Raw genomic sequence first — 26,244 nt, 5'->3', positions numbered from 1 at the left:
CACAGTTTTCTCTCATGGCATGGGCGTGTGTTTATCCTACTATGTGCACTCTTCTTTAGTATTGTTGTTCTATTTACCAAGCAAAATCCACACTCACTGCCATCGAGTCAATTCAGATGCAAAGTCACCCTGTAGGACAGAGAATTACCAAGGTCGGTTTCTGAGGGTGTGAATCTTTACGGAGCGGAAAGTCTCATCTTTCTCCCACCCAGCCTCTTCAGACTGTTGATCTTTGGCTGGAAGCCCAACACATAACCTCCTCTGCCACCACGGCTCCCAATACAGACAGGTCTACTGTTTGCAGACTGATGTGAGTTGGGATCCAGATTTGAGGAGCGCCCTAATGACCATAGTCTTGGGGGTTTTACCATTCTCTATCTGACAAGCGAGTCTGTATTTTTTTTTTCTTGTTGATTTTTGCTTTACATATTTTTGCCCACACTGTTCAGGAACTTCTTACATGATGTCTTTCAGAGCAGTCGCTAGGGGCATCTGAGCACTTGGGGTCATATAGATAAATGTTTCTGTGATCCATTGGTCCACTGGACTAATTGGGTCCAAGTGTCTTTGATTTTCACCACTCTTCTGTCCCCAGATAGGGAGATGCTGGTAGTTAGTTACCCTTTACATGGCTACTTCGAAGCTCTTAAGATGCCTGGTGCTACTCACCAAGGTGAGGTATAAAACATTGTCTTTGTGATGTACGTTATGTTAGTTAACCTTAGTGTTCCCCAAACTACTGCCCTGAGTCCCCAGACCCGGTAACTTAATTTCTTTCCTTTGTTTTGTTTTTTCTTTTTACAATCATTTCATTGGGGGCTCGTAAAACTCTTATCACAATCCATACATACATCCATTTTGTCAAGTACATTTGTACATTTGTTGCCATCATCATTCCCAAATATTTTCTTTCTACTTGAGTCCTTGGTATCAGCTCATCATTTTTGCCCCTCCCTCCTGAATTCTGGATAATTTATAAATTATTATTTCATGTCTTATACTGATCAATGTCTCCCTTCACCCACTTTTCTGTTGTTTGTCCCCCAGGGAAGGGGTTGTATTTACATCCTTGTGATCACTTCCACCTTTGTACCACACCTTCCCCTTCCCTTCCTAGTATGGGTACTCTCATTATTGGTCTTGAGAGCTTTATCTGTCCTGGACTCCCTGTGTTTCCATTTCATAGCTTTACCACTGGAAATGCTCTTGTCTAGTCGGATTTGTAAGAGAGACTTGGTATCATGATAGTGAAGGAAGCATTTAGGAACTAGAGGAAAGTTGTATGTTTCTTCATTGCTATACTTCACCCTGACTGGCTCATATCCTCCCGTGACCCTTCTGTAAGGAGATATCAAGTTGCCTACAAATGGGCATTGGGTATCCACTCCGTACTCCCCCTCATTCACAATATGATTTTTTTGTTCTGTGATGCCTGATACCTGATCCCTTCAACACCTCATGGTCACATAGGCTGTGTGCTTCTTTCATGTGGGCTTTGTTGCTTCTGAGCTACATGGACACTTATTTACCTTCAATCCTTTAAGACCCCAGATGCCATATCTTTTGATAACCAGGCACCATCAATGTTCTTCACCATATTTGCTTACGCACTTACATTGTCTTCAGCGATCGTGTCAGGAAAGTGAGCACCATGGAGTGCCAGTTTCATAGAACAAAGTATTCTTGCATTGAGAGAGTACTTGAGTAGAGGCCCAATGACCATATACTACCTTAATACTAAATCTATAAATATATACACATAGATCTATTTCCCCATTGTCATATATAAACATATTTACATATGTACATACCTGTATTTAGACCACTATAAATGCCCTTTGCCTCCTACTTCTTTCCTCTAATTCCTTTTATTTTCCTCTTTTCTCACTATCATGCTCAGCTTTCATTTGGGTTTCAGTAATTCCTCTTGGTTACATTGCCCTTGATCAAGCCCTACTAGGTCTTCTACACCCTCCTTGCCATTGATTTTGGATCACTTATTGTTCCCTTGTCCCTGGGTTTGTTAACACCCACTTTCTTTCCCCTGCTTCCCCTGCTCCTGTGCTGCCCCCCAACCACCGGTTCCATTGTTTTCTCCTCCAGATTGTTTATCCTGCCTATCTTATCTAGATAGATCTGCAGAGATAATAATATGAAGACAGAGTAAATCTAATAAACAAAACAATGACCAAAATATCAACAAAACAAAAACACAATGACAAAATATCAAACCAATAACAAAAAATCAACAAAACAAAAACAATGACAAAAAAGAAAAGCCTGTACATAGTTCAGAGTCTGTTGACCTTTAGGAGTGTTATCTGGTCAAATCTGATGGGGTGCCATGCCCTGGCCCCACAAAGTCTATTTTGAATATTCCCTTGGGACTTCTTTGCTCTGCTCCCCTTGCTGTTTTGTTGCATGCCATTGGTGTTTTGCCTTGGTGTTGTGGGGTCAAACCAGGCGCAATTCCCACACTGTGTCTTCAGTGTTGTCCCCTGTAGGGCTATGGGTCATTGGGGGATGTAGTGTATTGTAGTGGGGCTGGCCCTATGGTCCTCTCAGTGCATTGGCTGCTCTGAGCAGGGATATTGTGCTCAAGGCTTGGTGGGCCAGGATGTAACTTACTTTCTTAAAAGTGCTTGGTTATAATGAAGAAAGTCAGAAAAAGAAAAATTGTCCATTTGAAAGTGGGGAGAGAACTTGAACACTCATTTCATTACCAAAAATATCAGGCAGTTAATGACATGTGACTGATTGTTGTGATCATTATCCCTCAGAAATACACAAATCAAACAACTATGAGACATCACCTGGCTACCTCCTATGCTCAAAGTAGGTTTTAATTTCTGAATACAAGTATAGCCATGATATAAAAGTTAATTTATTACAAAATCTTTTTTGATGATCTTGGGTAGCATTTCACAAAATCAAATTATTATGACTATTTTAAAAGTTGACCTTTATCATATATGTATATATATTATGTATATAAATATATGTAAAATATGTTTATATATGAGTTAATTAAAATTTATTCTGCCAACCAGTCAACACATGTGGGGTTATTTGAATGGTGAGGAGATAAATGGCTCAGTGAGCCTCGCCTTTCTAGTTCTCAGGTCTCCTGCTTTCTGATGGTCGGACCAGGGTGCAGCTGCCTTAGCCAGTTCCCCGCTTCAGCTGGCAAGGCTCACTTCCTGCAAGACATCTCTGAGGAGAAGCCACACGGACCTACCCTGATGCAGCCCTGAGTTCTGGAGCACCAGTGTGGAGACCCCTGCCAGAGCTGAGATGTTGACACATTCAATGATTCGGCTTTCCTCCTGCAGTCCGCATCATAGTATGTGTTGTGTGAGATGGAGGAGGATTTTGTGGATTGGTGTTGGACACATGGGTTAATGTTGGACTTGTGGGCTTGGGCAGCACAGGGTTGGGATGTTTTCTTGATGTGTACTTGCCCTTTATATAAAACTCTCTTATACATGAGTTTCTGTGGATTTATTTCTCTAAAGTTCCCAGACTAACATAATACATATAAAAAAATATGTATGAAGGCCACTAGTTCTGTATGTATAAGGGAACTTCAAAAATATGTGGAAGTATTTAGCTAAAAGCTATTGGAAAAAATCCATGAACTTTTTGAAGCTCCATCATATATTTCCATTTACACCCTATTTAATGTCATCTTTTTAATATAAATTTATCTTGAATTTCATGTATCTGCATCGACTGTAGTTGCTTTAAAAAATTAGTTACTAAGCTAAAATAAACTGCAGTAAATTTAAAATCAGAGCGATTTAATATAATTAATCAAACAAAATTAATATGTATGAAAATGTGAAGAAACATCCCTAGCTCAAAGACAATCTAGTGTAAGAACATTTGATGCTTTTAAATGTGTAATTCTCCTTTATTCTGCAATCTTGTGGCAAATACTGCTGGAAATGCCATGTGGCAATAACTATGAAAACACTTAAAAGAAAATTACTACAGTTAATTGAGATTGTCACTGCTTATGCTTTTGCTTTTGTTTCAACAAAATCATCTCTAAAGTCTAATATTGAGTCATAAGTTCAGATTTTAAAATCTGTGTCTGCTAGAAATTATGTTGAGTGTCAGGGCATCTCAATTGGTCTATAAAAGATGGGCTTTTCTTCTTACCGAAGAAAGATCTGAGAAGGCAGTCACTCTGACATTTCAAGTCTGAGACCCTAAAGCTTTTGGAACCACTACTGTTGCCAAGCCAAAACTATTATGATACTTCTCATTTACGGAGGCTTTTAACAGCACTTACACCCAACCCTTAGATGCATCATGATATGCAGAGCTATGTCGCAGAGACATTCTGTATTGTTTATGCGACTTTTAGTTCATAATGCTGGGGAGACTGCAAACACGTGCTATGGACAGAAATGAAGGTGAATGCGCAAAAATGGTTATTTGAGCTCATTTCCATGTAAGAGACCATGATCACTTATGAAACAAAACGGACATATGAACACTTTTGTTTTCACACATAAGACACACACTTCAAAAACTGTTGTACTCTCACCTGCTCATAATTTGAATGATTAAAATTAAAGTAATTTCCCCTAAACCTATAAGTAAAATTCGTATATTTGTTTTGGCTTTGATCTAACTCAAATACAGGGGTATCATTTTTCCTTTCCAAAATTTTGCATTGGCATAAAATTTACAAATCACACCATTCAATAGTTGTATCGTATTTAGAAGAGTTGTGGGATCAACATCACAATCAATTTTAGAACGTTTCTTCTTTTTGTAATTATTGTTTATAGCTCCCCATCTCTCCCCAGTGGTCCCCGCCATGCCTTAATCCAGCTACTGTCTCTATAGATTTATCTATGCTCGGTTTCATATATAGAAACCAAACATGCAAAACAGAAATCAAGAAAACAAACCAAAGACAAGAAACCAACAAAAATGACAAGTTAAGGTAGAAAAAAAACCTCAATTGAAAAAGCAGAAAATATTAAAAACTGCAACAAATATCAGGTCAAAAGGTAGATCAAATGATAATCTCACATTTCACATATATGCCTCTACCACAATTGGCTGTACAATGCTTTCTGTCTCATAGCAAGGCTACTCCCATCCTTGACCATGGACAAAGGAAACTCACCAGGGATTCCATCCCCATGGGGCCCCTGGAAGGGAATTTGGGGCTTCCACTGTCATTGATAGCACCTGAAAACAGGGTGTTCAGGTCTGTTAATGTTCTTTGACCAGATTTGGATTTTATTATTTGTAATCCTTGGATGGCAGGACTTAGGATATATTTTCAGGACTTTATGTTTGGCCCAGTGGAAGCACTGCGAAAACGAGGAAGCTCCTCAGAAAGTTGGATTGTTGCAGAGGCTGCATCACTGTGCTCGGACATCAGGAAAATTGTGAGGATGGCCCGGGACTGGGCCGTCTTTCGTTGTGTTGTACACAGAGTCACTCTGGGTCAGAACCAACTTGATGGCACCTAACAACCATCCTTGGATCACACAGATGGGTGTGCTTCTTCCATGTGGGCTTGGTTGGCACCTCACTTAGCTGGCTGTTGTTTTAAGAAAAGCCTTTAAAACTTTAGGCTCTGTTCTTTTTCATTGCTGGGCACACTCTGATTTCAGCACCACATTTTGAAACAGCTCCCATATCTTCACTGATCTCTCCATGAGGGGCAAGGATCAAGTTAGGGCTAAGACAGGGGTCTTTTTCATAAGTATTAAAGAAGTCAGAAGAGTGAGACAAAAGGATTTGAATAGAATGTTGGGTATTTCATAATTAATGAGATCATGTACAGGAAGTCTGGGAATTGCATGTCTTTTAATTCAATTAAAAGACTTTTCAGAGTAAAGATTTTTCTCCCAAATGATTCTTAATTGTATAAATTACTTGACAGTTGATAAATGTTGTTTGATTTTTAAATGCAATGCTCCAAACAATTTTGTTATTTATTTGATATATTTTTTGTCCTGAAGATAAATATATGTCTAGGTCTAACTTTAAATCTAGGTCTAGGTCTAGGTCTAGATTTATCAAGTCCCTTTGAAGAAAATAAATCTGTTTTTACTGAAATTGGAATTAGGAGTTGAGAAAAAGCAAACCCTCTGTATTTCAGCAATATTTCCTCTCATGGAGACCACTCAAGATAAGGTCCTACCACCATCTGGAAGTTATACGAAAAACACATATTATCAGTTCCACTCCCTGATACACTGTTACAAGGGTCCCAAGATATTCATATTTGATACACATTTTAAAAGATGGCTTGCCAAGGCTTCTGTGAATACTGCGAAACCACTGACCTAGAATCTCCCACTTTAATAGACATTACTCCACATGAATGATGAAGTGTGAAGAACTTCCCTAGCCTGAAGGGATGATTTCATACTCCAAAGAAACTTAATATTAAACCTTATTTAACCGATCGATGGGTATTTAGTCAAATTAAATGGACCGGAGGTCCAAGGACTCACCACGTTGCCCTCCAGCAGCAAAATGAAAAAATTGGGCCGAAGTCTTTTTCTACAAGACAAACTGTACTTCCATATGAACTCAGAATCCAGTACTTTGACTTCAACACGATGAACACTTAGCCAAATCTTTTAGCACAGGTCATTTTACTATAGTCTCTAAAATGATTTAGAGATAGTCAAATAAAGCTTCTGATGACCTTTGTCTCAACTCCTAATCCCACGGTTTCAGTAAGGCACACCTTAGTCCTCGAAGTAATATCCTTGCTTTGAAGTACTATACAGGGGTATTGTCCAGCACATGTGCCTAATGCAATATGCCTCTTGATCTCTTGCCTGCTGCTTCCAGGAGCATTGAGTGTGGATCCAAGCAAAACAAAATCCACGAAATTTCAACCAATCCTTCATTTATTAACATGTTAACCAATGATCCAGTTGTGGGATGTTGGTCTTCCTTACATTGCGTTGTAATCCATATTGAAAGCTGTACTCCTTGATCTTCATCAGCAAGTGTTTCAAGTCCCCCTCACTTTCAGCATGCCATGTCGTGTCATGTGCATACCACCGTTTGTTAATAAGCTTTCCTACAATCCTATTGCTACTCCATTCTATATTTAATCCAGCTTCCCTGCGGATGCGCTCAGCATATAGTTTGAACAAGTATGGTGAGGGGATGTACCCCTTTCCTGGTTCTGTGCAAACTGCCTCTTGACCCATGTACTAATTTCAAATAGGCACAATGAAGTGCTTTGGAATTCCCATTTTCTCAAGGTGATCCACAGTTTATTATGATCTGCATGGTCTAATGTCTTTGCATCGTGAATGAAAAACAAGTAAATATCTTTCTGGTACTGCCTGCTTTGGGCCAAGATCCATCTGACATCAGCAGTAATAGACCTTGTTCCACATCCTTTTCTGAATCCAGCTTGAACTTCCAGCTGTTCCCTGTCAATATGCTCCTGAAGTTATTGTCAGATAATCTTCAGTAAAATGTTACTTACATGTGATATCAGTGCTATTGTTCTCCCTCCAGAATCCTTGATAATCTATAAATTATTATTTGGTCATATCTTACACCATCCGGCGTCTCCCTTCACCCACTTTTCTGTTGTCCATCCCCAGGGAGGAGGTTATATGTAGATCCTTGCAATTGGTTCCCCCTTGCTACCCCACCCTCCCTCCATCCTCCTGGCATTGCCACTCTCACCACTAGTCCTGAGGGGTTCATCTGTCCTGGATTCCCTGTGTTTCCAGTTCCTGTCTGTACCAGTGTACATCCTCTGGTCCAGCCAGATTTGTAAAGTAGACTTGGAGTCATGATAGTGGGGGGAGGAAGCATTTAAGAACTAGAGGAAAGTAGTATGTTTCATCATTGCTACCCTTCACCCTGACTGGCTTGTCTTCTTCCCATGACCCTTCTGTAAAGGGGTCTCCAGTTGCCCACATATGGATTTTGGGTCCCCACTCTGCACTCACCCTCATTCACAATGATGCGATTTTTTTGTTCTTTGATGCCTGATACATGGTTTGCCTTTATTTGAAATTGGTGCAAATATGCATCTCTTCTAGTCCGCTGGCTAAGCAGCTGCCTTCTAAATTTTGTATCCATGACAAGTGAGGGCTTCCAGTGCTTTCAGCGTGCTGAGACATGTCAAGTGGTATTCCGTCAATTCCTGGTGCCTTGATTTTGACTAATGCTTTCCATACGGTTTGAGCTTCTTCCTCCAGCACCACTGAACCTTGCTCATATGCGACCTCCTGACATGGTGGACTGTTGACTGATTATTTGGGGTTTTGTAACTGGGTGTGGTCCTCCCATCTTCTTTTGATGCTTCCCGTGTCATTCAATATGTTGCCCATAGAATCTCTCAAGGTTTCAACTTGAGCTTGAATTTTTTTCTTGAGTTCTTTTCGTGTCGAATATATTGAATGCATCTTCCTTTTCCGTTTTCTAATTCTGGGTCCTAGCATATTTTGTTACAAAAGTTGGCATTGACTTCTCAAGCTACCCTTTGGAATTTTCCATTCAGCTCTTTGTCTTCATCCTTTCTTCCATTTGCTTTAGCACTCTACAATTAATAGAAAAATTCAGATTTTCTTCAGAAATCTACCCTTGATCATTTCTTTCTTTCCTGTCTTTATAATGCTTTTTTGTTGCAATTTTCATGAATCATGGTGTTGACGTCCTTCTATAGCTCATCAGGTCTTCTATAATTAATGTCCAATGTGACAAATCTGTTCTTGAGATGTTCTCAACAGGAAAAGGTACCAGAAGTTCAAAACCAAGCCCCCAAATTGATGTGAATGGGTGTAGATGTAGTGGAGACCCAAAACCCACCTGTAAAATAATTGGACAGTCCCTCTCAGAAGGTCCATGTAGATAAATCCAAGGTGAAATATAGCACTGATGAAGCACATAACTATCCTTTAGTTCTTTAATATTTCCTATTATTATGGTTTTTAATTGTTCTACCTCATTAATCATGGTAGACTTGCATAAGTTCATTTGTATATTTAAGAGTTAGATACATGAAAGCCAAGATAGATAACCCTTCGGAAATCATAACAGGCGTTGCCTGAGGGTATGGAAAGAGGGAGGAGGGTTATAGGGACACCATAGCATTGATGAATGTATAACCCTACTCGAGGGGAGCAAACAACAGAATTGTGTGTCAATGGATATATTGGATGGTTTAAAATATGGTATAAATAAATAAGTGTTCCTGGGGGTTCAAGTAGGGAGAGATGGAGAGAAAGGGGAGTTGATATCATGGAGTTCAAGAAGAAAGAAAATATTTGGAAATTGACTGTGGTAGCAATTTTATTATACTGTTTGATGCAATTGATCTGTGGAATGTTAAGATATGTGTAAGAGCACCCAATAAGATGATTAAAAAATACAGATAGTAATTCTTTTTAAAGATAGATTCAAGGTTGTATCTGGCCCCTTTGGATTGTTTTAAATTTTCTTCAGCTTTACATTGAACTGACACATAATAACTGGATGGGCTGTCCCACAATAGTCCCCTGCACTGGTTTTAGCTGCTAATATTATGTCTTTCGACGGATGTACTTAATTTAATTTATCTTTATTCCATCTGGGGAAGTTCATGTGTATAGTCACCTTTTCTGTTGTTGAAAAAGATTTTGGCTATGATCAAGCCATTGGTTTTGCAAGATTCTATCATGCAATCTCCAAATGTATTTCTATCACCAAGTTCATATTTTCCAACTACAGTTCCTTCCTCTTTGTTTCCAACTTTTGCATTCCAATAACCAGGACTATCATCAACAACTATTAATGCATCTTGATTTCATGTTTAATCAACTTCTGGTTGAAGGTGGTAGAATTCTGTAATTTCTTCACCACTATTTTTTATAGTCAATGCATAAATTGGCATATAGTTGTATTGATTGGATTTCCTTGAAGGTAGACGTGTATAATCTGGTCACAGATGGCATTGTACTTCATGATGGATTTAGCAAGTTCCTTTCATTCAATGAATGGCATGCCATTCCTCCTAGTTGTGATATTCCCAGCATAGAAGTTCATATGCTTTTTTGATTGAAACCAATACCAATCTGTTCAGTTCCCTTATACCTAGGATGTAGATCTTCACGTGTTCCATTTCTTTTTAGACCACTTCCAACTTTCCTGAATTCATACTTCTCACATTCCAAGGTCAAGTCATTGGAAGATTTTTGCAGTTGTTTCTCACTGCTTTGAGTTGTCCCCCATCAGCAAATGAAGATTCTGGCCTTGGCTCCTAAAGGCTTGATTGGAATCATGTCACCAAGATCAACCCCCTTTAAGAACTGAGCTGCTCTCAGTCACATTTCGAGTGCCCTCTGACCCAAGTGTGCCAGCTGCCAGCTGCATCTCCCTTTGTTTAGACTGCCAGTATTTGAAAGTGCTTTGAAGCTCTGCAGAAGGATACACCGGCTTCTTCCTCTGAAGTGGGGAGCCAAGTCCTTCCTTTGCTGTTCTGAGTCTGGAAGCTCTGCTGAAACCTCTTTAGTTTGGGTGACCCTGCTGGCACTTGACATATCAGTGACATCGCTTCCAGAATCACAGCCACAACACACAAGCCCCCACAGTACGATAAACTAGCAGACAAGCGGTGGACAGAAACAGTGCTGAAAATAAAAGGTAGAAAAGAGGCTGCAGAAAGATGAGCACTTGAAAACTGAAAGGCTAGAACTAAATGCACTACAATCAGAAAATTTCATTGTAATTATATTTGCTATGTTTTCTAAGATGTCCACCATTTTAAAATCATATATTCAGCAGCATCAGAATAGATATGTATTCCATTTTTGTTAACTTTCAGGATATATTCTTCTTCCAAGGGACAGCTTGCATTTTCATACACATTTTAGATTTTGCCTCCTAAAACCTGCCATTAATAAACATGACACAGCTATGGGTTGATTATTATATATTTACCAGAGGGCAAAACTTTCTAGGTAGAGTATAAAAATAAATATTAAGGAAAAGATAAATTCAACTGGGTAGTGTTAGAAAATATTTATATTTGAAAACATACTATGGTGCCATCTAATTAAGTATGGCAAACCCATCAACCAACAAAGTCTATCACATAAAGGGCACCGGTCATATTTCAGAGTCACTTTTAAACATCTTCCTTTTGAACATTAATGGAGATCTAAGGTTCCGTAGAAAAATGAGATATATCTTTAATAAATAAAAGAGACATCAAACAAACTTGAAACTAGAAAACAGGGAGAGTTCAGAAAATATGGAGCTTAAAAGAGAAGCAAGAAGCCGTGGTCTTTCAGAATTGGGACATGCAATGATGTAACATCTCTTAGTGGCTGAGGGAATTCACTAGGAAAATACAAGTCCCTAAGGCAGCGAGAACTCCACAGAGACCAGAGAAGGCGGACAGAAGGAGGCATCCAAGGACAAAATGGAGAGAGGGGAGCAGAAATCGATTAGCTTACGTACTTGAGCACTTACAAAATAATACTGACATTCAGGAAAAAGAAGATTGGACACAGAGAAGTTTAAGAAAGCTAAACATGTGAGGTATTTATACACTCTACTATCAATAAGAATATTGCAACAAAAATCAAGATGTAACAATAAGATCAGAAATATTAAAATTTGAATCAGATAAAGTCTAAGTCAAACTTCAAATAAAACTAATGCATAGATATATTGTAAAAATGGGGGGAAGGGTGTTGGGGATATTCCTCATGGCATTCCTCATCCCTCAAACCAGGAAGTCAGTAGATCATGTCCATGGCGTTTGAGTAAAGGAACAGCTATGTAAGCCTGCGTCTCTAATCAAAGTTAGAGCCCTGTGGGGAGCTGTCTGTCATGAGCATTGGGCTGCCAACACCCAAGTCCATGTTCCAACCCACCAGGTGCTTTCAGAAACCCTCACAGGGTCATTATGGTTTGGAATAAACTCACTGGCAGTGAGTTGGTTTGGGGTTTAATAAAATTCAGAAAAATCTAGATGAATAGTTATAGGCTCTTAGAGGAGAGAATGCCATCTGTAGGCAATTGGATGGGGGTTATGTAATGAAGGACTAGTTGGTTATGATAGACATCAAAATTTGTCTTTTTAGTCTATGTGCACGTAATAACAATCATAAAATATAATTTGTGAAAGATAATAAATATAAATAATAAAACAAAACAATATGGATACACCAAATAGATAAAACATACTTGTAAAGACATAATGTAAAAGCAAAAAAAGAAAACAGACTAAAAATTAACCATATCATAGGGGGAAAAATACTTAATGCTCATCTAATCCTGGCTTATTCTGCCCTAGTTACAGTGGTCTTTTAACAAGTTCCCTTTTGAAGGCATAATCTTTCATTTCATTTTGGGAAGAATCCATCCACATTCACCACTCACTACATTCTCCTCTGTTACTAGTGCTCATCACAGACCTTAGGACCCCTTGGAATATTTATTTATGTATTTATTGCTCATCTCCCCCATGAGATGTGGTTTGTCTCCTATGCCTCAGACAGTGTCTACTACACCACCCACTACTACTATGAACTCATTGTGACCCTATAGGACAGGGTTGAACCTTGAAGTTTTTCCAGATTATACTTCTTCAAAAGAATGATAAATTAGGTGGAGGCTTCTTTTTAAAAGATCAGTTTTGCATCCCACAGTCCAAACCACTAATCAAACTCTCCCAATGACCCTCTACCCCCCATTCTCCATTTCATCCTAGTCAACACCTGTCAACAGTCTGGCTCAATGCCTCATCAGCCCCGCCACAGACACACCCTCTGCCCCACCACTTAGAGACCTCTGAAGGTTGTTCCCTTTGGTCTGAGTCTTTATCTGACACCTCGACTCCTTATTTCAGTGGTGTCATATAATCTTTGTCCTTTGTGATTGACTACGTTTATTCAGAATGCTATCCTCCAGCTCCATCCATGTCATGTGGCCCTACATGGTTTTGTCATTGTTTTATAGCAATGCATAGTAAGTAATCCATCTTATGGATGTCCCAGAGGTTCTTTAGCCATTCTTCTACTGATGGGCATTTAGGGTATTTCCAACTCCTTGCTCTTGTGAATGGTCCTGTGATGAACATGGGAGTGAATGTGTCTGTTTGTGTTATGATTCTTACTTTTTTAGGGTACCCACCCAACAGTGGAGTGGAATTGCTGAATCTTATGGGATTCCGATTCCCAGTTGTTTGAGGTAGTACCATTTCACTTTCTACAGTGGTTGTGTTGTGTGTGTGTGTGTATACAGTCTTATCAGTAGTAGATGAATGTCCAAACTCCACAGTTTATCCATGATTTTTTATTCTCTGTTTCTGATTGCTTTTTAGGGGGTTGATTTTGTTTATTTCTTTGTTTTAACTTTACTGTCAATGCTGATGTAAGCAGAGAAACTTGTGTTCCTCTGAAGGAGCAGGTGATGGGTTAGAACCATTCACCTTGCAGTTAGCAGCCCACTGTCTATTCCTCAGCATCGTGCTGAATAATTTATTATTGACAGCAACATTGAAACTGTAATAAACCTGGCAGTCTCCCAGTAAGGTTAGCAAATTACGAAAGGCTCTTAGACGAAATACAAATCGTGTTGTAGATGACTGTTCAATGGCCTGGCAACGTGGTCATGATTTATAACAAGGTGGGGGAAGTGCTGTTCAAACATGTGTGCATACATTGCACTGACATATGCATGAGGACAACAAAGCTGCAACAGACGAGGACGGAGAGGAGAGGTCAGGAAGGGAGATTCAGTGAGCTGAAAATGGGGACAGGAGGAAGAACTACAGGAAGAGAGACAGACAGAAGGGGAGAGAAGGTTTCGGGGAGAATAAACAGATAATTTTTAAACAGCATATGAGGAGTGCTTTTCAGTGAGCAGTGATATTGAAAATTATTTCTGTTTCTTTCCTCATGCTTTTCTCAAGTTTCTAACATTTTTACAAAAGCATGCACTACTATTTTGATTTACAATATAATCATCCATTAAGACTGTGACACCGGCAATCCTACCAGGGTTTTCACCACCTCCATTATATTTTTTTGCATTTAGTTATATGTTACCTTCTCTTTCAGTCAAGTAACATGTGCCTACCCTTGAATCAGTAACTGTTACACCAAAAAGGCCATTTTTATTGTATTTTTCAGTTGTGTGTTATAGATGCACCTAGCTTCGTCTTTAAGCATTTACCTTTACAATGAAACGGGCCTAGAAAAGTTCTCAGGACACACACCTGGAAGCTACTTAAACCGAACAGTTCTTATGTGACGTTTCAAACTAATCACTTACTTCGTATGATCCACCGACGGCCTGTGGTTTTCTTCCCCATGATGGATGCTCTTCCCCCTCCCAAGACCCCATCTGAAGATATTCAAATCTTGAAATAAATTGACTGCGACTGGCGGGTGCCACTGACATAGGCTTCCTTTTTCAAAGCTACACACTTCCGTAACTGACGAGGAGAGGAAAAAACAGAGAAGAAACAAGAACATCATAATAGATGTGTTGATAATGGTATATACTGTCTGCTCCAGAATTCCCCGATTATTATCTTATTGTTATACTGTACCTTCTAGCTTTTAGAGTATTTATGCAAGGTTCCTATAGAATGACAGTTTTATAATGTCACCTTATTATATTCAAATATATGCAGTCACTGAAATATGGAATAAAATGCATCGAGTAGTGAGTGAATCTGCTTTCATGAAGAGGTGAGATTTTAATCAGCATCCCAAAGCACCACTTTAAACACTGCCAGCCTCTTCTAACAAAGCAGACACACTGCTTGCCTGACCGACCAGCATCTAAGTCTTACATCTGCTCTCCCTTGCACCAGCTGAATTTCAGCTCAGTCTCACAAGGACTTCATCCAAATTGCAATCTATTTAAACTCAATACATGAAATTAACAATACATTTTATAGCAGACCTGTTTCCTTGCAACTCTTCAAGATTCTTGTCATTGCTGTATTCTGAAATCACAGGTAATTGCAAGCGCAGTGTTTTAAATCCATAAATTGGTTGTTGGTAAAAAAGGATTTGTACATTCGCTTCTGCTCTTTTCTCTCTCTCTCTCTCTCTCTCTCTCTCTCTCTCTCTCTCTCTCTCTCTCTCTCTCTCTCTCTCAATATGACTGTGTCTGTCTCTACTCCTTTACGGTTTAAAAAAAAAGACTCAATGAATTATTTCGGATTCTGTAAAGAAACTGATATTCAACTAATTTCTATAGACTCTACTTTTGAAGGATATAAACAGTGAGGGCATAATACTACCACCTTTAGAATCCAGAGGTGATGGGATCCTGATTTATTGTAAAATTAGACACACTCCCCCTAAAGAAAGTGCTTTCTTAATAATGACATCCAACTTTGCTATTTAATTTGATAGTAATATAGATTAAGTATATTTATCTCTGTGAAGAGGTTTATTAATCAATTCAACAATGTTCTTCATGTCTATTAAAAAGGAAAAATTATACATTTAAAATAATTAAATAATCTGATTATAAAATATAAGCAGATTTATCATAATATAATATCCTATAAAGAGATAGAAGAGGCAGGATCATACAAATTGGTCATAAATAAAATGATAGTAATTTAATTCATCCACATTATTCTTATATAAGTTTTACATCGTAGCTATTCATCTGGAAGTGTTAATTCTCATCCAATCATCAATAATGTTACTTAATTTGCAGTCTACTAAGAAATTCAGACTTTACTAAAGAAATTCACTATTGCAATTTAATTACATTTTACGTAGTCTCAAAATCTGCACAACCTCAGGACAACCATAAGAGGAATCTAGTGTCTTTCCAGGAAAAAGCACGAATAACACAACTTCCCCATCGCATCGGCTTCCACCTGTGGTTTACAGTACAACTAACAAACGGACGAATTACCATTCCTTTGCATTCACACAGTGTGCCACTATCCGCTTTCACTTTGTCACTTTTCTTACAGTTTAGATTAACTACTAAATGTATGCTGTACACGTAAGAAGCCACGCCACGCTTCCACTGGGTGTTAAAAGAATAGAATATGAACCTTTCATACTTGAAGTCTTAGAATTTCTTCAGAGGGCTGATGTAAAATAATTAAGAGTGCCACGATACGCTCTGTGTTATCAGTAGGTTGGGACCCAGGGTACCATCAGGACTGTCTAGAAATCGAATGGTGTGCTAAATTCAGAAGCTATAGCAAAAGGAGAATCTCAAAGGTAAAGGGAACGGGAAAAAAATCTAACTATTTATCCCTTCTGTTCTAGTGCTTCCCTCATTATAGATTAATTGTTCTCTCTGAGATTATTGTGAATTTTGATTTTGAGTTACCTTGTGGCCTTTGATTCATTTAGGAAAAACAGTAGTCAAGTGTCATGAAATAAACCCATTTTTTCACCAGGTCTCAGGTGTTTAAAGTCCTATCTATGTTACAAATGGCTTTCTCATGACCTCTCATATTTGATATATAGGTAGGCACTTAGGCAATGGCAAAATTTGACCTTTGCTCTGTAATTTCAGCTTTGAAATGGTGAGCAGACAAGTGGTATATGGTAATGCTGAAGTCAAGTTCATGAAGACAATATTTCCCAAACTTCCTATCAAGGATTCAAAGTGATCCGAGACATTTTAGCAATGAACGGCTTAGAAAAAAAGGAAATATACCATCCATTCAAATACATTAACAGGTCAAGTGGCTTGTTTATATCGTTGCAATTGAGTCAAATATGGTTTATTCTCTATAAGTGAGTAACATCTGATTAGATCAGAGGACTGTTACAGATCAAGTGTAGGAAATAAGTAACTTTCCCTTCTTCCAGTGTAGGCTATAGATTAATCTGATCTACTCAGCCTTTCTCGCAACCTCTCAGCTTTGTGTAATCCAGATAATTGTTTGTAATACAAATCATTCATCCAAATCCACTTATCTCTCTTTGGGGCTTGACAGAAGAATATATACTGACTTTAGCTATTTATATAAAGAGCTCTTATGTTAAGCAATTGCTCTAGAAAAGTTGGTCATTTCTAACTATTCCCTTAGATTGTCTTATCTATTTTACTGCTATATTTAATACATATTTGAGGGATTCACCTACCACAGGAGGATTCATCTGATTTGTCAGCACAGTCGTTTCTAAAATCACATTTCTGCATTTGGTCAACACAGTGACCATTGGACCTGCAGACAAATTCATGGTCTTTGCAGTTGTGTGGAGGTAGTGTTACTGGAACAGAAGTTTCTGGTGGTTCCGGAAAGTCCACTGGCAAATTACCTTAAGAAACAATAGAAAAGCGTCATTTAGCAGGCCTTTCCTTGGAGATTTTAAACAATGGGACATTTCTAAGTGTGCGTCCTTCTTTCAACTTATAAAGAGCCTCTGACAGTATTTGCTAATATGCTTCATTCCTTTATGTTAGCATGTAAATTAGGATTCCTGTCAAAAGAAATGGCAAATAGCTGCATATCTGATTATAAGTGGAAGTACAGATTAAAAATTATTGAAAAGGTATTCCAAAGTCAATGAATAAATGAAAGACCAAAGGTCAGGGCTAGAAGATCAATAGGAAGTAAAATCTTTCCAGATGCTGACATTAGAGACTAGAGCCAAGGTTTGACTAATCTGCCTAGTCCTTCAGGTAAATAAGGTTGGTGCTAAATCTAAATTTCAAATATCTCCTAATCTTTGTTTTATGTACTCAAGATTCAAGGTGGCAGGAGGTATCTGGAGAAGAAGTATTAATCAGGAAGCATGTGAACAATGAACACCATAATTTCTGAAATCATAGTAGTTGAAAAAGTTGTATACAAGCTTATGAATGTGTAATTAAGTGAATCAATATCATTTATTGATAAATTTCATGTTTCTTATACCTGATAGATGAGGTGTATATAAAGACAGATTCACCACCTCCAAAATAAAATCCCTTACACACTAGTGTACAGCCTAACAAGTAAATGGTTCATTACAGTTCTGTGTTTTAAGTCTCTCATAAAGATTATAACCTGTGGAAGCAAGAATAACAGTCTAGCCACCTCTGTAAGCACAGCACAAGCCATAAACCATCATACTTTGGTACACATACTTACCACCATCAAGTCCATTCTAGCTCATGACTTACAGGAGAGTAGAACTGGAGCTTTAGATTTCAGAGACTAAGTTTTCGTGGGATTAGAAAGATTTATCTTTCTCCCTTGAGAGGCTGGGGGTCCCTATTGCTGACTTTCAGGTTGGCAGCCCCATGCGTGGCTCACTGTGCCTTCAGGCTTCCCAGCACAGGGTAGGCACATGATCATTGACAAGCGCATGAAGGGATAGATGGAAGCAAGGAAAGAGGAAGTAGATGGAGGAATAAAGGTAAAAGGTATAGCAAGAAAGAATTACATGGGTGAAAGATGAAAGCATGGTGTGCTAAAAGGCCTACATGAAAAGAAAAAGAAAGAAAAAACGCTAATATCAGCAGAGAGTAAGGAAAGGGTGCCTCTCTAGGTGATTCCCAAACTAAACTTTAAAATTTTAACAATGATTGGATGAAAATGGCTAGATTAGAGATGTCTATGAGGTCTTTTGGGGAAATAAATGTTTATGACGGCAGAGAAATCACGTATTTGCTTATTTTTAAAAAAATATCCTGAGGTATCAGAAGTTCAAAACCAAGCAACCATATCAATATGAAGGGGTGAAGATGTAGCAGAGACCCAAAGCCCACCTGCAAGTTAATTGGACAGTCCCTCACAGAGGAGTCACTTGGAAGGGGTAATAAATCCAGGGTGCCGTATAGCTCTGATGAAGCACACAACTATCCTCCAGTTCTTTAATAGTTCCAACCCTTACTCCTATGGTTTTTATTGGTTTTACCTCATTAATCTTGTTAGACTTGTGTCTCTTCATTTGTGTAATTCAGATAGTTCAATGCATGAAAACCAAGATAGTGAGCCTTTCAGAAACAGTCACAGAAGTAATGGTTCCCTGAGGGAGCAGTAAGGGATGAGTGGTGGGGGCAGCAGCTGCTAGCACCAATGACTTTATAACCCCACTCAAGGGGAGAGACCAACAGAATTGTATGTAATTGGATATTTTGACTGGTGTAATATGCTGGTGTAATAAATTAAAATAAGGGTCGCTGGGGGAGGGAAGGCATAATTGGGAGGTAAGATCTGGAGGAGAGAAAGGTATTTGATCATAAAGGTCAGACTCAGACAAGACAGGAATTTGAAATGAAAACAAACCCCTCTGAAGAAATGCCAAAAATCATAAAATTTCTACTTCAAGAATCATCTTGCCAGTTGTGTGGAATATGTTCTGGAGGCAGCTCTGGTCTGGAGAAGAGAGACCAATTAGACCTTTCAACAATGCCCTTGGGCACTAATAACCCGAACAGGGACAGTATGGAGGGAAGAGCAAAGACATGAGCAATAGAGTGAGACTTCCTCTCAGGTGCTTTGGAGAGGTTTTCAGGAGAGACCAGTCCCTGGAGAAGGGCGTCAAGTTTGGCAAGCTAGAAGGGCAGTGAAAAAGAAGATCCTCAACACGAGGAATTGACAAAAATGGGCTAAAACATAAGAGCAATTAGAAGAATGGCAGAGGACCAGACAGTGTTTCCTTCTGTTGTACATCGGGTCACTGTGCATCAGAACCAACTGGACGACTCCTAACAACAATAGTCTCTACAGAATTTAGGATCTAGGTGTGATGGTGCGAACAGTCCAGCAAATCTGAGAGGAGTCCAATAAACAGCACTTTATACTCTAGCTTAAATTCTGAAGTAATCAATAAAGCATGCAAGTACTTGCATGGCAAGTACTAAATCAAAAGATCAACTTTTAATAGAGAAATCTTAAAATGACATAGATCTGCAGGCAGGAGGTCTTCCAAAGTGTGAAATCCAGAAGTCAACAAACTCTGGAAATTATACCTGGGTTGGCAAATCCCAGGCCTTCCTGTGTGGAAGCAGAAGGCTGCCACTGTGAATGACAGGATCCATGCACCTGTAGCTAGTTAGGTCACAAGAGAAATGCACGATCATTTTCTCCTCCCAAGCTCACCAGCACACCGATGCTCTTCTTTCCCTCAGGACAAATAAGTAAGAGCAAAGAGAGATCAAGAATAAGAGGCAACTGGAACTCAATCTACAGGGAAAGAGAAAAAAAGACCATGTACTACCTTATCATTTCTATGCAACTTGCTTTTTTTCATAAGCACTGGCACTAACTAAAACTAGCAATGTGGAAGTTGAAGAATTCTATCAAAATCTTTCATCAGAAGTTGATCAAGCATGCATTCAAGAGGCATTGGTAATTATTGGCAATTAGGATGCAAAATTTGGAAACAAAGAATAACAGTTGAAAAATAAGTTTTGGTATCATACATGAAGCTGGAGATTCCATGATAGAAGTATGTGAGACCAAATACTACTTCAATGCAAATACCATTTTTCAACCCAAAACTGATGACTATACACATAGACTTGCCCAGATTGAATACACAGAAATCAAAGTGACTACATCTGTGGAAAGAAATGATAGAGAAGCTCAATATCAGCAGCTAAAACCAGTTCAGCAACTGCCTGAGAAACAGAACATCAATTGTTCTTACTTAAGTTGAAGTGGAAGCTGAGAAAAATTAAAACAAGTACAAGTGAGCCAAAATATGACCTTGAGTCCAACCCCCTAGAGGTTGAGAACATCACAAGAACAGATTTGTCACACTGAACACATAACCGAAGACCTGATGAGAGGTGGGCTATCAAGAACATCATTCATGAAGAAAGCAAATGGTCATTAAAAAGACAGGAGAGAAAGAATAGATCAAAGTGGATGTCAGAAGAGACTTTGAACCTTGCTTTTATTATACAATAGCTAAGGCAAATGGAAGAAAGAATGAAGTCAAAGAGCTGAACAGAAATTTCCAAAGGACAGCTCAAGTAGACAAAACCAAATATTATAATGAAATGTGCAAAGGCCTAGAGTTAGAAACCCGAAAAGGAGGAACATGCTTAGCGTGCCTTAAACTGAAAGAACCCAAGGAATGAATTTGCAATATTGATTCAAGGAGCAAAATATTGAATGATACATCATGCAGCCGAAGGACATGGAAAGAATACACCGTGCCAGAAAGAACTAGTAGAAATTCAACCACTTCAAGAGGGGGCGTATGAGCAACAATCAACCACAATGAAGGAAGAAGTTCAAGCTGCACTGAAAGCACTAGGCAAGGACAAAACTACAGGAATTGATGGAATGTCAATTGAAATGTTACCACAAGCTGATGACCATGCAGGGTTTTGTTCTTTTGTGCTTTGTGGTGCTCTGGGTGGCAGCCAACTCAATGACACCTAACAACAACAGCATTGTCAAGCATTTGTGGCTGCAGAAGTCACACACTATTATTATTGCCTCAAAGTCCGACTGGTCACAGCTTTGGAGGGAACTGGTACACAGACACCAAGGGGACGGGGGTGGGGGGGTGGGAGGGGGTGGGGGGGTGTCTTATGGAGGACGGTTGCCCAGACATAAACATGCATTTTCGGCTTGTTTTTCTTACTTCGTTCTAATTTTTGAACATTCCATTCTAATATGGACAGCTTGCTGCTTTACATATAGGGTGGATTTTTTATTGATGATCATTTTGTAATTGATTTTTTTGTCATCTGGTTTGGAGAAGAATTCTAAATTCATTCTAACTTGTTTCTGCTGGGACCCCAAACGGTACGTCAATCTCAGAGGCAGCATACCCATTCTGGATCTACTCCACCTTGTTTTACTCTCTAACTCTGACAGTTGTATTTTTATTTATATTTCTAAATCTTTTTTCTTTCCGTCACTGCGGGAGTGTCCTTCTTTGAGTTTGACAGGTAAACGAACGTGTGCTGCACTCTTAGACAGTGTTGGCTATTTCAGGGTGTATGAAGTGTTACAGTTTCTACATCATCAGCTTTTCTTCATTATTGAAAGCAGCAGTCCTAATTGTACCTTCAGGCCTGAATCGGGGACTTAAATTAGGAAGAAGTCTTCCATATGTTCTGTATGCTTAGGGAAAGGAAGTTGATGAGTCCACAGTCATAAAATAAAATAGAGACATGACTATTTTCTATCTCAGAAAAGATTCGAGAAAAATATTGTGTTTACATTAGCACCATTATTTTCAAAGAGAAATGGTAAGATTCTGTAATTCATTGTTCTCTGGCTGTTGCTCTTATTATTTCACAGAAATAAATACGCCCAAATAATATCTGAGTATACCACAAGGGAAAATGGGCAGATATGCTTCTGATTTCCAGCCAGATATCACAAACGGTGCTGTTTGGGAAGGGAGGAAGGAGATGTTGCAGCTGTTTGCTGGTCGTGCAGAAGCAGGAGTCCAGAAATGTGGTTTGGTGGAAACAGTGTTTGGAAACTGAGGGGCGCCAAGACTTGCAAGATTCCTGACAGGGTTCTGCTGTCATAGATTGTTTTATATTCTAGTTGTAGAAATCTGAAATCAACTTAATTGGCTTTGCAATGAATTAAAGCGGTATTTCCTAAAGTATTATACTCTTATCTTAACTAAAAATAGAAAGGAATATATGTAATGTGTGGGAAAACTTTAGTATTGAATACAATTTTGTTTTATAATTTTAATAGTCAAATATATCTACAATATGAAGCCTGTAACTGTTTGCCTCTAATTGTTTAGCATAAGACTAAAATTGGTAGCAATACCAGAATTAAATTCCTTTAAATAAAAAACTGCACTGATGAAATGCAAATGCCTGATGTTTGTCCTCACTGAATAGCAGAGATGAAGTCAGGCTTCATCTAATGGCCTTATGCATTTCAAAACCACAGACACAAGACCCACAGACACACCTGTCATCTGGAAGATTCCTAAGTAGATGGCTCAGGCTCCAGGTAGACACAGTGCTCTAATACCTCCCTTAGTAAAGTTATTGTAACAAATCTGATGAATTGCATAATAAACTAATATTTTCCTTTCTGAATTTTACTGGACTTCTTCCCAGCAGTTATTTCTGCACAAGCAATTAAGCAAATAAAATTAACCAAGAGAATAACATAGTAGTCCTTGATAAAGTATTACTAGTTTCATACAAAGTGTAACTGCATGGATTACTTTACTAATATGCATAATTGGTCTTTAAGTAAAAATGCATATATGTCTGTCTTATGATTTATGATGTTAAAAATAGATTTACTTTTCAAATCTAAATGTTTGCTTTGGGGTCGAAACCCTATCAATCATCAGAAAATTGAAAACTGTGAAATATGTATAGCTCCATGGGAACAGCAAACATTTTTCATATTATATTTAGTGCAATAATGGAGAGTTATAGCTGAAAGCTGAAACAAATACCTTTAGTATGGTAGTAGTAAAGCGAGCGTGTTAGAACTACTTCTCTGAGAGGAGAATCACGTCCATTGAGTGGGTTCCAACTCAGAATGACTTTACCTACAAGGCAAGGGTAGGATTGTCCCTGTGGGTTTCCAAGACTAACTCCTCATGGGAAAAGAAAGCCTGATCTTTCTCCTGCTGAGCAGCTGGTTGGTTTGAACTGTTGATCTTGCAATTAGCAGCTCAATGGGTGACCATTGTTCCACCAGGGCTCCTTCCTGCAACAAAGGATGTTTCAGTAAAACCTAGTTTTAGCTTTACTAAAGCATCCTTTGGATAGGATTTATAACTGTTGTCCAGCTGTTGGCAGTATCGTATAGCATAGTACAGTACAGTATAGTATCAAGACGGTTTGCTTTAAAACATATTGGTTCAGTGGAATTTTTTAGGTTGCAGATGGTATTTTCCATTTTTGCGAACATTCCACTTTATTTGAAAGCTAAAAGAACTCTACTCAGGCACCCATTGGAAAATTGTTCATCTGAAATTTAACTATTTTCCAGCCTTCTTTATTTTGTGATATTCATCATTTTCCTCAACTAAAACATGATAAATGTCCATTCTTTTAATAAAATTAGATTATATTAGCTATAGTTCCAATTTAATTTTGTTTCTTTTCATGATTAGGAACAAAAGAAACATGCTGTGGTGGAAGAATCACAGCTTTGGGCTGATTAATTATATATGTGTAATAATTTGTATATATCTATAAATATATAATTTCCTATAAAATCTCAAATATGTACACAAGGGAAGATATTTAAGAATGTAAGCACTGAGTCCCAAATTTCTGATTCTTGCTTTGGTCTAATATTAAACCATCAATATGACCAATGGCTGATAGATTCTTCAGAGTTTGTATGTCGTTTCAAGAAATACAGCAGAAAGAAGAATTTCACAACAAAATATTTATAAATTGTATCACTCTGAGACCAACATAATGGAGAGACAAGGCTGCTTAGTATTATAATGTGAAAAGCCTAACTGACATAGTAACAGTCAGCAACAACAGAACCCAAGCTTTATCCCTTGCCTTTTCTTAACCCTGCAAAGAACCCCATCTTTGCAGAAATAAGCAAGGGGTATAAATAAAGCTGGCGATGAAGCAAGGCAAACCAAGTTGTTGTGATTCGCAAGGAAGGGGTCTCAAACCACAATGACCTTTCCAGCAGAACAAACGCTGCCTGCTCCTGGACCATCTTCACACTTGCTAAGATGAACTGTGTAACAGTTCATTGTCTGAGACCTTTATGTCAATCAATCTCATTAAGGATTCCCCTAATTTTTTTTTGTTTGGGTTGGGGGAGTGGGCTGACCTCTACATGACCAAGCAGGGTGCTCTTTCCCATTCATTATGTTTTCCTGATAATCTCTCTCTCACAATTCTGACTTCTAGCAATTTGTTCTGGTTCTCTTTTTTCGGAGATGGATTTGTTTATGCTTCTGGCAATCTGCAATGAGAATCAGCTGTTTGCCAGCACCACAAACTTATTGAATGGATTATTTTTTAAGCGTCTCCTTTTATGGCGTGGCCAAAAGGTTCAGTCAACTAAGTCAGTTTAACAACACCAACAAAACGCATTCAGTAAGGGAGGTGAAGTATTAAATTGTTAATCATCCTATAAATGACATATTTTCAAAATTTTAAGGCAGTTGCAAGATGTGCCATTGCTTCAGTAAACAATTGAGGGGAAAAAACTTAAATATATTAACTTAAATACACCAATGACCATTTTTATTATTCTAATAAGCAAGAATTATATATGCATACTGGATTCTAAAAATGTTTAAAGGAATGAAAAATGAGGTAGGTTTTAATTGTTGTTGTTTTCAATTTGCAAGCTTTATGTTGTAGTACAGTGTGCAGAGGTAGTGAATTATTTAATGGGGCTCTGCTAGCCAAAATCTCTAACTCCCAAAGGACCTTTTTGTCTGGCCAGATCAATATCTGGCCGGCTCCTAGCGGCAAGCGACTTCTGAACCTCCCCTCACCTGTGCGGAGCTAACCAGAGCTGGCCAATGTAACCTGTCAGCAACATTGCAAGTTTTTTTTTCTCTTCTTTTGCTCATGGTCCATTTGGTTCACAGCCTGTTTGGCTCATGGCCCACTTTGTTCTCAGCCCTAAACCCTGTACCCTGCACAAATACACCTGGAACCAGGAAGACACCTTACATTCCAGGAACCCGGCATTCCTGTATTCCCAATCCCTCACTACTTTACCTTATATGGACTCAAGGCAGCCCAGTCACATGTTCCCTGGCCATATAAGCACCACCCCGTTAGCCTGAGGTGTGACTCCCTCGGCCTGTACATTGTGGACCGTGGGACTTTGCCCAGACTGGGTTTTTATCCCTAATAAAGCCTGTTTGCTTAAATTCAACTGATATGTTTTCTAATGCCTCTTGCCTGCCTTACACATTTACTGCAAGGGTCTGGTAAGAGGGTGGGGAATGATGTTGATAGGATTCACCTGTGAACAATTGTGAAGCGGATTCCCTGGAATTCTATCCTGCTGTGTTTAGAAAAGCCCTCTAAGAAGCTGGAGGAGAGATCTGGTGCTCTGGGCACCAGTCTCCCTGTGGAGTGAACCGCTTGAATTCAGGAGACAGCAGTGACAGCAGGCAGCAGCTGCAGCAGCAAAGCCAGAAGCCAGAACTTACACCAGATTGATGGACTTCTCACCCACCACTGGGGGGCAAACAGAGCAAAGTAAACTGAGCTCTTTCAGGCAAGAGGCTGGCTGGCAGGGTGGGGTGCCTCTGGACACTTCACTGGAGAAGCTGGGTTTGCTGACCACAGAACTGAAGATCAATGCCTCTGGTTGCGGCTTACATCAGATGGGATGCCTATGGGCAATTATTAGCA

The 26,244-nt window shown here is 38.8% G+C and overlaps 1 protein-coding gene across 1 annotated transcript in view; it reads right to left on the bottom strand.

The window, feature by feature from the left end:
* Positions 1-26,244, bottom strand: part of MALRD1 (MAM and LDL receptor class A domain containing 1) — an 836,583-nt gene that overhangs the window by 552,096 nt on the left and 258,243 nt on the right. The window contains exons 20-21 of the mRNA XM_075553413.1: positions 17,088-17,264; positions 14,281-14,443 (exon numbers count right to left, since the gene is read on the bottom strand). Coding sequence (XP_075409528.1) covers positions 14,281-14,443; positions 17,088-17,264 — 340 coding nt within the window. The remainder of the gene's footprint in view (positions 1-14,280; positions 14,444-17,087; positions 17,265-26,244) is intronic.

This window comes from Tenrec ecaudatus, chromosome 6 (assembly GCF_050624435.1).
Source record: "Tenrec ecaudatus isolate mTenEca1 chromosome 6, mTenEca1.hap1, whole genome shotgun sequence".
Classification (NCBI taxonomy): Eukaryota; Metazoa; Chordata; class Mammalia; order Afrosoricida; family Tenrecidae; genus Tenrec; species Tenrec ecaudatus.
Note: the sequence above shows the minus strand (reverse complement) of the source record. Positions and strands in the feature narration are given on the sequence as shown.